Source organism: Panulirus ornatus, chromosome 57 (genome assembly GCF_036320965.1).
Source record: "Panulirus ornatus isolate Po-2019 chromosome 57, ASM3632096v1, whole genome shotgun sequence".
Taxonomy (NCBI): Eukaryota; Metazoa; Arthropoda; class Malacostraca; order Decapoda; family Palinuridae; genus Panulirus; species Panulirus ornatus.
Window position 1 is genome coordinate 19,215,512 of NC_092280.1, and position 11,001 is coordinate 19,226,512.

At 51.2% G+C, this 11,001-nt stretch overlaps 1 protein-coding gene across 4 annotated transcripts in view; it reads right to left on the minus strand.

The window, feature by feature from the left end:
- Positions 1-2,492: 2,492 nt before the first annotated feature.
- LOC139766220 (prolactin-releasing peptide receptor-like) overlaps positions 2,493-11,001 on the minus strand; it is a 90,982-nt gene continuing 82,473 nt past the window's right edge. For 3 of the 4 annotated variants that reach the window (XM_071694537.1, XM_071694535.1, XM_071694536.1), the window contains 3 exons: positions 7,328-7,419; positions 5,384-5,485; positions 2,493-5,123 (listed from right to left, as the gene is read on the minus strand). In XM_071694537.1, the coding sequence (XP_071550638.1) occupies positions 5,076-5,123; positions 5,384-5,485; positions 7,328-7,419 (242 nt within the window). In that variant the 3' untranslated portion in view covers positions 2,493-5,075. The remainder of the gene's footprint in view (positions 5,124-5,383; positions 5,486-7,327; positions 7,420-11,001) is intronic. The other variant, XM_071694538.1, reaches the window with a different exon arrangement.

Consider the following 11,001-nt stretch of genomic DNA (forward strand, 5'->3'; position numbering starts at 1 on the left):
TGTTCACTTCACGGTGTCACCCACACACACACAACGGTATACCACGGGTCGCTGCACGTGTTCACTTCACGGTGTCACCCACACACACACAACGGTATACCACGGGTCGCTGCACGTGTTCACTTCACGGTGTCACCCACACACACAACGGTATACCACAGGACGCTGCACGTGTTCACTTCACGGTGTCACCCATACACACACAACGGTATACCACGGGTCGCTGCACGTGTTCACTTCTTTGTGTATAATGGATTGTAAAATGTTTGTGGAAGAATAATGTTGTGGACGACTTTATTTTTATTTGCTAAAAGTGGAAGTGGAACGCGACGGTACAGCCCTTGAACACACGACGGTGCAGCCCTTGAACACGATGGTACAGTTCTTGAACGCGACGGTACAGCCCTTGAACGCGACGGTGCAGCCCTTGAACACGATGGTACAGTTCTGGAACGCGACGGTACAGCCCTTGAACACACGACGGTGCAGCCTTTGAACACGATGGTACAGTTCTTGAATGCGACGGTGCATTCCTTGAACACGACGGTACAGTCCTTGAACGTGACGGTACAACGCTTGAATACACAACGTTGCATCCCTTGAACACGACGGTACAGCCCTTGAACACGACGGTGCAGCCCTTGAACACGACGGTACAGCCCTTGAACACGACGGTACAACCCTTGAGCTTAACGGTGTAACCCTTGAACACGACTGTACCGCCCTTAAGCACGACGGTACGAGACTACCTGGCCCTTTGACCTAAGCTCAGGCCATCACTCGCAGAGGTCTGTACCGTCGTGCCTCAGGTCTGTACCGTCGTGCCTCAGGTCTGTACCGTCGTGCCTCAGGTCTGTACCTTCGTGCATCATATCTGTACCGTCATGCCACAGGTCTGTACCGTCGTGCTTCAGATGTGTACCGTCGTGCCTCAGGTCTGTATCGTCGCGCCTCAGGTGTGTACCGTCGTGCCTCAGGTGTGTACCATCGTGCCTCAGGTGTGTACCGTCGTGCCTCAGGTCTGTATCGTCGCGCCTTAGGTGTGTACCGTCGTGCCTCAGGTGTGTACCGTCGTGCCTCAGGTCTGTACCGTCGTGCCTCAGGTCTGTACCGTCGTGCATCATGTCTGTACCGTCATGCCTCAAGTCTGTACCGTCATGCCTCAGGTCTGTACCGACATGCCTCAGGTCTGTACCGTCATGCCTCAAGTCTGTACCGTCGGCCCTTAGGTCTGTACCGTCGTGCCTCAGGTGTGTACCGTCGTGCCTCAGGTCTGTACCGTCATGCCTCAAGTCTGTACCGTCGGCCCTCAGGTGTGTACCGTCGTCCCTCAGGTCTGTACCGTCGTGCCTCAGGTCTGTACCGTCATGCCTCAAGTCTGTACCGTCGGCCCTCAGGTCTGTACCGTCGTGCCTCAGGTCTGTACCGTCGTGCCTCAGGTCTGTACCGTCGTCCCTCAGGTGTGTACCGTCGTGCATCATGTCTGTACCGTCATGCTTCATTTCTGTACCGTCATGCCTCAGGTGTGTACCGTCGTGCCTCAGGTCTGTACCGTCATGCCTCAGGTCTGTACCGTCGTGCCTCAGGTCTGTACCGTCATGCTTCAGTTCTGTACCATCGTGCCTCAGGTGTGTACCGTCGTGCCTCAGGTCTGTACCGTCATGCCTCAGGTCTGTACCGTCGTGCCTCAGGTCTGTACCGTCATGCTTCAGTTCTGTACCGTCGTGCCTCAGGTGTGTACCGTCGTGCTTCAGTTCTGTACCGTCGTGCCTCAGGTCTTTATCGTTGTGCCTCAGGTCTGTACCGTCGTGCCTCAGGTGTGTACCGTCGTGCCTCAGGTCTGTACCGTCGTGCCTCAGGTCTGTACCGTTGTGCCTCAGGTGTGTACCGTCGTGCCTCAGGTCTGTACCATCGTGCCTCAGGTCTGTACCGTCATGCCTCAAGTCTGTACCGTCGGCCCTCAGGTGTGTACCGTCGGCCCTCAGGTGTGTACCGTCGTGCCTCAGGTGTGTACCATCGTGCCTCAGGTCTGTACCGTCATGCCTCAAGTCTGTACCGTCGGCCCTCAGGTGTGTACCGTCGGCCCTCAGGTCTGTACCGTCGGCCCTCAGGTGTGTACCGTCGTCCCTCAGGTGTGTACCGTTGTGCCTCAGGTCTGTACCGTCGTGCCTCAGGTCTGTACCGTCGTGCCTCAGGTCTGTACCGTCGTGCCTCAGGTCTGTACCGTCGTGCCTCAGGTCTGTACCGTCGTGCCTCAGGTGTGTACCGTCGTGCCTCAGGTCTGTACCGTCGTGCCTCAGGTCTGTACCATCGTGCCTCAGGTCTGTACCATCGTGCCTCAGGTCTGTACCATCGTACCTCAGGTCTGTACCGTCGTGCCTCAGGTCTGTACCGTCGTGCCTCAGGTCTGTACCGTCGTGCCTCTTGTCTGTACCGTCGTGCCTCAGGTCTGTACCATCGTACCTCAGGTCTGTACCGTCGTGCCTCAGGTCTGTACCGTCGTGCCTCAGGTCTGTACCGTCGTGCCTCAGGTCTGTACCGTCGTGCCTCAGGTCTCTACCGTCGTGCCTCAGGTCTCTACCGTCGTGGCTGAGGTGTGTACCGTGGTATTCGAAGCCTTAAGAGCGAGAACCCTCCAAGGCCATCTACAGGAAGGCGGCCCCGAGTGTGATATTGACTTCATTACGTGGACGATCGTATTGACTCTTCGTCCACAGCCATTAATGATAACCCACGGATAAACAAGTGACCACCGTCTGTGCCTCGACAGTTCTGGATGGAAGCTAGACGCCACTGTGCCACTGGAAGCTCCAGTGGGGGTGCTTGCGTCATCCTCCAGGACCTTCAGTGGGTCGATATCACCCAGCCCACATCCACACTCCTTCGGCTGGAACGACCCGATGTTTACAGTTCTAAAGTCACACCGTCATTGGACTCGCGTGTCCTAATGGTGATGCTCATAGTTTTACGTGCGATCCCCAGACAGTTGTAAAACATTGACATCAAAGTTTCGTGCTAGACGATGCTTGTAAACATGGGCCGCTTGATGTGTCCTCGTTTACATCAAGTCTCAGGCGTTACCTTCTATCCTTTATATTGTTCCTTGTAGCGCTCAGGAATCGAACCACGTCTACCGGCGGGACCACCTGGTTACCTTAACCACACACCCACTCATCACCCGCACGATAAAACAAAGATAACTCCACTACAATCTCGCTTCCTTATGCTCGTCATTCCATTCTTCCCTTGAGCCCCTCCCACCGAACCACAGGCAACCATCCGACCAAATGACGTACAAATGACCCACTTCAGCTCCACACTTTAGCAATCTGTACCTACAGACCTCATCCCCTCCCTCAGCAGTCGTAACATTTAGCATACACCCACCTTACCGATCCACACAAACACAGTGCAACAGCCCTTTAACCCCCCAAGCTTAAAATCCCACCCAACCAGGTATACACACGTCCATCTAGAACTACATACCCCAGGCATGTGCGGGTTATACTTTCTCGCGTACGTTCATGGACTCCACCCATCTCTTCAGCAGGACAAACACATCTTCAGCATAGCACAGGACGCGTCATACCCAAGATGTAACACGCATATATGGAGCCGCCGAACACTCGCTCCTGGACCCATTATCCTGTGTTTACGAGGCCTTGAGGGGTCCACACTGTCTTCCCCCCAACCCTGGCTCACCCAGACTGAACCACCACTGTGACTGGCTCGTAGGACGATGATCCCATTAGTCTGGATACTAAGACTCGGCCCTATCAAAGTTTCATTGATCAAGTGTAGAATTCTTCGAAAAATATATCTGTAGAGAACGTATATATATATATATATATATATATATATATATATATATATATATATATATATATATATATATATATATATTGTAGAACGTACTGCATCACCGGAGAACAGGTGTTCACACGCTTGTAACGAACACTCCCTCTGAACATGAAGTACATCAGTGAACACTGAAAGTGACCAGATACATCCATATACCAGAAGTGTACTGTACTGTGGTAAGAAGTAAGGTAAATGAATCTTTTTTTATATATTCTTAATGTAAGACATTTGAGTTCGTGTAAAAAAATTCGAAGAATATGTTCGCTTTGAACTAGTCTTGAGTCAGTATAGAATATATTTGTAAGGTATATATATATATATATATATATATATATATATATATATATATATATATATATATATATATATATATATCAACACTAGAATATACAACGAAACACCAGAGCCGATCATTCAGTATTCCAAATATTTCGTATTCAGAAAATATATTAGATATCTTTTTCCTTTTTATTTTTCTTTATGATTTCCTTATTTGATGGTACGAATCTACTCTATATTAAGGTTCGTATATACGTATATAGAACTACACACTCTACACTTTACCCATATTTAGAATTTGAGCCTTTGACATAATGCCTCTTATGTTTACTGGTCGCAACGTGACCCGTAGCGAGGAGGTTAGGTTAGATGATGCCCCTCGATCACTCCCCCGCCGGTGCCTCCCTCTGCCCGCCCACCACCGACGACGCTCCCCTCGCCACCGTGCCTCCACTGCCGCGGAGGAGGTCTCCTCATGGCCTCCAGGTCTATGCACTCATACACGCCATTCTCCACTGTGGTGGGGCAGGCCTTGTGGAGCAGGGGGCCACCTCCGCGTCCCTCGACGCTGTCGCAGACCTGACCGATGAACCCATCACCAGGGCACCTGTCGCCACTCCGCCGCCCTCCCATCTGGTACCCCTTGCCCTCGTGTCGTCGGACCCAGCCTACGTCGTCGCCGATCCTCTCCTCGCCCTCCGGCGAGCCGCCATTCGCGGCGTTCCTGTCGACGCTCAGGACGTCCCCCGGCTGCGTGTGGAGCGACCGCCGCTCCTGATGGGGGGTCGCCAATGTGCCCTGGGGTCCTCCGCCGCCGGTGGCGGCGTTAGACCGGCCCTTGTAGCGACGGGTCGCGAACCTGGAGTGCTGGTTGTGGTGGTGGTTGTTGTGGTAGACGTGGTTGTTGCTGGCGCGTTGGAGGTTGACGTGGGGGCTCAGGTAGACGGGGTTCGACGCCTCCGTCGGGCACAGCGTCCCGCCGCCTGTGGGAGACGAAAGAGAGAGAGAAAAAAAGATATTCCATGTAATAACTTCGGCGTCAGGTTACTATCCTCATATAAGCTCTCAAAATATTCCAGTCAATGTGTAGATATTCCAGCAACATTATTTTTTTCTTAAAGGTTGTTCTCAGGAGCTAATTTGTGTTTCCGTGTTTTCAAATCCATTTGCCTCTGAGGTTCCTTTGATCCACAGCCCCGGCAGCCGGGCGGGATCTGGTCCTAAGTCCAGCGAGATTATTTACCCAGTTTGCCCATCCTTGAGCCGGCCGACGCGAAGCCCGGCCTGGGAGGGGAGTGGGGGCTGCGCAGGCCGGAGAGTTTTCCCTCGACGTGCGCAGCGGTGACTGTAAACAGAAGAGATGGGAGGCGTGTGAGGAGGCTAGGGCGCCTGATGGTTTCCTTAACACGAAGTTGGTCAGTCCCCGCTGCACAGTGTGTGAACGTCCCAGAGGCCCGCCTGGGATAGGCTGGGGATAGATAGGTAGATAGATAGATAGATAGATAGAGAGAGAGAGAGAGAGAGAGAGAGAGAGAGAGAGAGAGAGAGAGAGAGAGAGAGGCGCTGAACGCCACCAGCAGTATTAAGGGTAAGCTTGTAGTACGGGCCACCTCAGACCCCATAACGTTGATGCACGTATGATAGCAGCCACACACCCAACGCCACCCACTGGGGGAAGAAGATCCACTGTGGCGCCACTGGTATAGAGGACCGACCCGTCCCTCCCGACACCACCCACTGGGGGAAGAAGATCCACTGTGGCGCCACTGATATAGAGGACCGACCCGTCCCTCCCGACACCACCCACTGGGGTAGAAGATCCACTGTGGCGCCACTGGTATAGAGGACCGACCCGTCCCTCCCGACACCACCCACTGGGGTAGAAGATCCACTGTGGCGCCACTGGTATAGAGGACCGACCCGTCCCTCCCGACGCCACCCACTGGGGTAAAAGATCCACAGTGGCGCCACTCATATAGAGGACCGACCCGTCCCTCCCGACACCACCCACTGGGGTAGAAGATCCACTGTGGCGCCACTCATATAGAGGACCTGTCCCTGCCGACGCCACCCACTGGGGTAGAAGATCCACTGTGGCGCCACTCATATAGAGGACCGACCCGTCCCTCCCGACACCACCCACTGGGGTAGAAGATCCACTGTGGCGCCACTGGTATAGAGGACCGACCCGTCCCTCCCGACGCCACCCACTGGGGTAGAAGATCCACTGTGGCGCCACTGGTATAGAGGACCGACCCGTCCCTCCCGACGCCACCCACTGGGGTAGAAGATCCACTGTGGCGCCACTGGTATAGAGGACCGACCCGTCCCTCCCGACACCACCCACTGGGGAAGAAGATCCACTGTGGCGCCACTCATATAGAGGACCGACCCGTCCCTCCCGACGCCACCCACTGGGGTAGAAGATCCACTGTGGGGGCCACTGGTATTGAGGACCCGTCCCTACCAACACCACCCACTGGGGTAGCTCATCTGCAGTGGTGCCACTAGTCTATAGCACCCGTCCCTCTCGACAAATCCACCGGGGTAGCTAGCTCGTCTACAGTGGTGCCAGTTAGTGCACCAGGTCCCTCCTCCTCCCACTGCGTACGTCCATGGCCACTCTATAACAGAAGTCCCCCCACGCCACTGTATATGGAAAACCTGTGTAGTTCCTCCCCAGGGGACACGTCCTCCCCCCGAGGCTAGCCAACATCCTCGTTATCCCCCACTTTCTCAGAGCCAAACTACCTACCCTGTGGGAAAAAAAGGATATACTTATTTTGTCCATAAAATTCATAATGAATCTCATATTTCACGGTCATATCTAGGGCAGATGATGGGAACACAAAACCCCCTCCCCCTTTCCCGGAAAACGGGGCCGGGGTTAAGTCCGTGTGTACGTGTACGTGACTGAAGAGATACATCTATACATGGTTACAATAAGAGGGATAGAGAGGAGGTAAAGAGAGAGTGAGAGATAACGAGAGGGAGAGAGAGAGAGAGAGAGAGAGAGAGAGAGAGAGAGAGAGAGAGAGAGAGAGAGAGACAGAGACAGAGAGAGAGATTGATAGATAGATAGAGGTAGATGGATAGATAGAGAGAGAGAGAGAGAGAGAGAGAGACAGAGAGAGAGAGAGAGAGAGAGAGAGAGAGAGAGAGAGAGAGAGAGAGAGAGATGACTCACCTGTCTCTCTCGCAGGCACTTCAGTTCCAGGGTGTCTCCCTCCCTGTGTCTCTCCGACCTGGCACGGAAGCTCGTCTTGCTGGAACTCTGGACTGGAACGAGAGACGGGGAAGGAGGAGGAGGATGAACACTACGTCACCAGACGCCTCGGGAAGTGTGCACCTGTTCTACAGCTGTAGGAGGTTGGTGAACACTCTCAGCTGTTCATTGTACCTGTTCTACAGCTGTAGAAGGTTGGTGAACACTCTCAGCTGTTCAGTGAATTGGATCCCAGAGGCTGAGCCAGAGGTTGACCCAGGGTCTCAGAGGTTGACCCAGGGACTGGGTTTTGAACGGTGGAATTGTGGGTGAGGCAGAGGGATAGTGTGAGACGCGCCATGCACAAACACACACACACACACACACACACACACACACGTTACTGGTCGCCAACACCAATGTTTACATCATCATTGTCTCCAACACTACCGTCATCATCATCATCATCACCAACACTAGCTCTGTCTCCAGTTCCACCATCGCCGCCAACATTAACACCGTTTCCGTCATCACCACCACCATCACCAACACTACCACCGCCGTCTCCACCACCACCACCACTACCATCATCACCAACACTACCACCGCCGTCTCCACCACCACCGCCGCCATCATCACCAACACTACCACCGTCTCCACCACCACCATCATCACCAACACTACCACCGCCGTCTCCACCACCACCGCCGCCATCATCACCAACACTACCACCGTCTCCACCACCACCGCCACCATCACCAACACTACCACCACTACCACCACCACCACCACCATCACCAACACTACCACCGCCGTCTCCACCACCACCATCATCACCAACACTACTACCGTCTCCACCACCACCATCATCACCAACACTACCACCGCCGTCTCCACCACCATCACCATCACCAACACTACCACCACCACCACCATCTCCACCATCACCAACACTACCGCCGTCTCCACCATCACCACCACCATCACCAACACTACTACCGCCGTCTCCACCACCACCACCATCACCAACACTAACACCGTCTCCACCACCATCATCACCAACACTACCACCGCCGTCTCCACCACCACCACCATCACCAACACTACCACCGCCGTCTCCACCACCACCAATAACCACAAGGCTCACTAGCCACTACAATAGGTTCACTTTACAAGTATATCGTCGGTCGTATAAAGTGGGGCCAATGTTGTAAAGTGTGGATGACCTGCTATTACTAGTGAGCTGTGAGGCGGTGCGACGCTGGAGGGGCCCCGCCGACCTCTCTCTCTCTCTCTCTCTCTCTCTCTCTCTCTCTCTCTCTCTCTCTCTCTCTCTCTCTCTCTCTCTCTCTCTCCCAGCTCTGGCACACTATCATCTCCTGTTATGTAACTGAGGTAACTTATTTATCCTGTCCACGGTCATCACTTTATTATCCCGTTCGTTATCATTTCCCCTCCCCAAAACACACACACACACCCACTACAACATCACTATAACTCATATTCCGAACGTAAACTATATATATCATACAAATCTCCAACAGCCAGGATCGAACCCAGGACCCCTGTGCAACAGGCGGGAGAGCTACCGCTAGGCTATGATTGCCCCTTAATAGGGAAATGACTATTCGAATACTGTGTACTCGAATACCCTTCGAATACATAGCGAGTAGCGCTCCCGCCTGTTGCACAGGGGTCCCGGGTTCGATCCTGGCTGTTGGAAATTTGATTGTTCTATGAAGGTGCGCGTTCATACGCACTTTGTTCGTATATATATGTATATATATATAATATATATATATATATATATATATATATATATATATATATATATATATATATATATATATATTCCTATGAGTCCACGGGGAAAATGAAACACGAAAAGTTCCCAAGTGCACTTTCGTGTAATAATCACATCATCTGGGGAGACACAAGAGAGAAATATACAGTCAGTTGATATACATCGGAGAGACGAAGCTAGGACGCCATTTGGTAAACATGTGATTGTCCAAAACATGTTTTGGACAATCACATGTTTACCAAACTTTTCGTGTTTCACTTTCCCCGTGGACTCATAGGAATATCTTGATCACGCGCAAAATTGTGATCCTTTCCAATATATATATATATATATATATATATATATATATATGGTTCAGTCGTGATGCCCCGTCACATCCCTACTGCAGTGGTGTTGACCGCTGGCCACTAATTGTGTGTGGGTGTCCCAGGAGGACGACCCATCAGTTATGTGTGGAGGAAGTTAGCTGATTTGTAGTTGACAGTCAAGTTACGTCAACCTGGTGTAGGCGGGGGTGTGTGGCAACAGTGGCTCACACGTAACATACGAGGTGGCTAGTTGAAGACAGTGGTTGGCAACAGTGGACCGTCAGATAATATATATATATATATATATATATATATATATATATATATATATATATATATATATATATATATATATATCACGCTAGAAAACAAGATTTTTGTGGTAGATAACGTAATTTAGCGTTCCCCTGTGTGAACTTTATTTAACTTGTAATCTAGTTTTAAGGGTCTCTCTCTCTCTCTCTCTCTCTCTCTCTCTCTCTCTCTCTCTCTCTCTCTCTCTCTCTCTCTCTCTCTCTCTCTCTCTCTCTCTCTCTCCAGGTCTCATCTGAACCCTCCGAGCCACACTGCAACACTGCTCCACACAGCAGGGACGACCGACCCTCACTTAGAGCACCTTCCGTGAGCAAGGCTCTCTCCTCCCTGACCCCCAGCTCTAAGACAACGGCGTCTTAATTACTCTCCAGGATCCATATATATATATATATATATATATATATATATATATATATATATATATATATATATATATATATATATTCCTATGAGTCCACGGAGAAAATGAAACAAGTAAAGTTCCCAAGCGCACTTTCGTGTAATAATCACATCATCAGGGGAGACACAAGAGAGAAATATAACAGTCATTTGATATACATTCGGAGAGACGAAGCTAGGACGCCATTTGGTAAACATGCGATTGTCCAAGACAGACGACGAGCGTTCATAAACTTATGATTTTACAAATTTTATATATGTATACCAAATGGTTTCCTAGCTTCGTCTCCTCTTCGATGTATATCAACTGACTGTTATATTTCTCTCTTGTGTATCCCCTGATGATGTGATTATTACACGAAAGTGCACTTGGGAACTTTTCGTGTTTCATTTTTCCCGTGGACTCATAGGAATATGAGTGGTTTGGGCACATGGAGAGAATGAGTGAGGAAAGATTGACCAAGAGGATATATGTGTCGGAGGTGGAGGGAACGAGGAGAAGTGGGAGACCAAATTGGAGGTGGAAAGATGGAGTGAAAAAGATTTTGTGTGATCGGGGCCTGAACATGCAGGAGGGTGAAAGGAGGGCAAGGAATAGAGTGAATTGGAGCGATGTGGTATACCGGGGTTGACGTGCTGTCAGTGGATTGAATCAAGGCATGTGAAGCGTCTGGGGTAAACCATGGAAAGCTGTGTAGGTATGTATATTTGCGTGTGTGGACGTATGTATATACATGTGTATGGGGGTGGGTTGGGCCATTTCTTTCGTCTGTTTCCTTGCGCTACCTCGCAAACGCGGGAGACAGCGACAAAGTATAATAAATAAATAT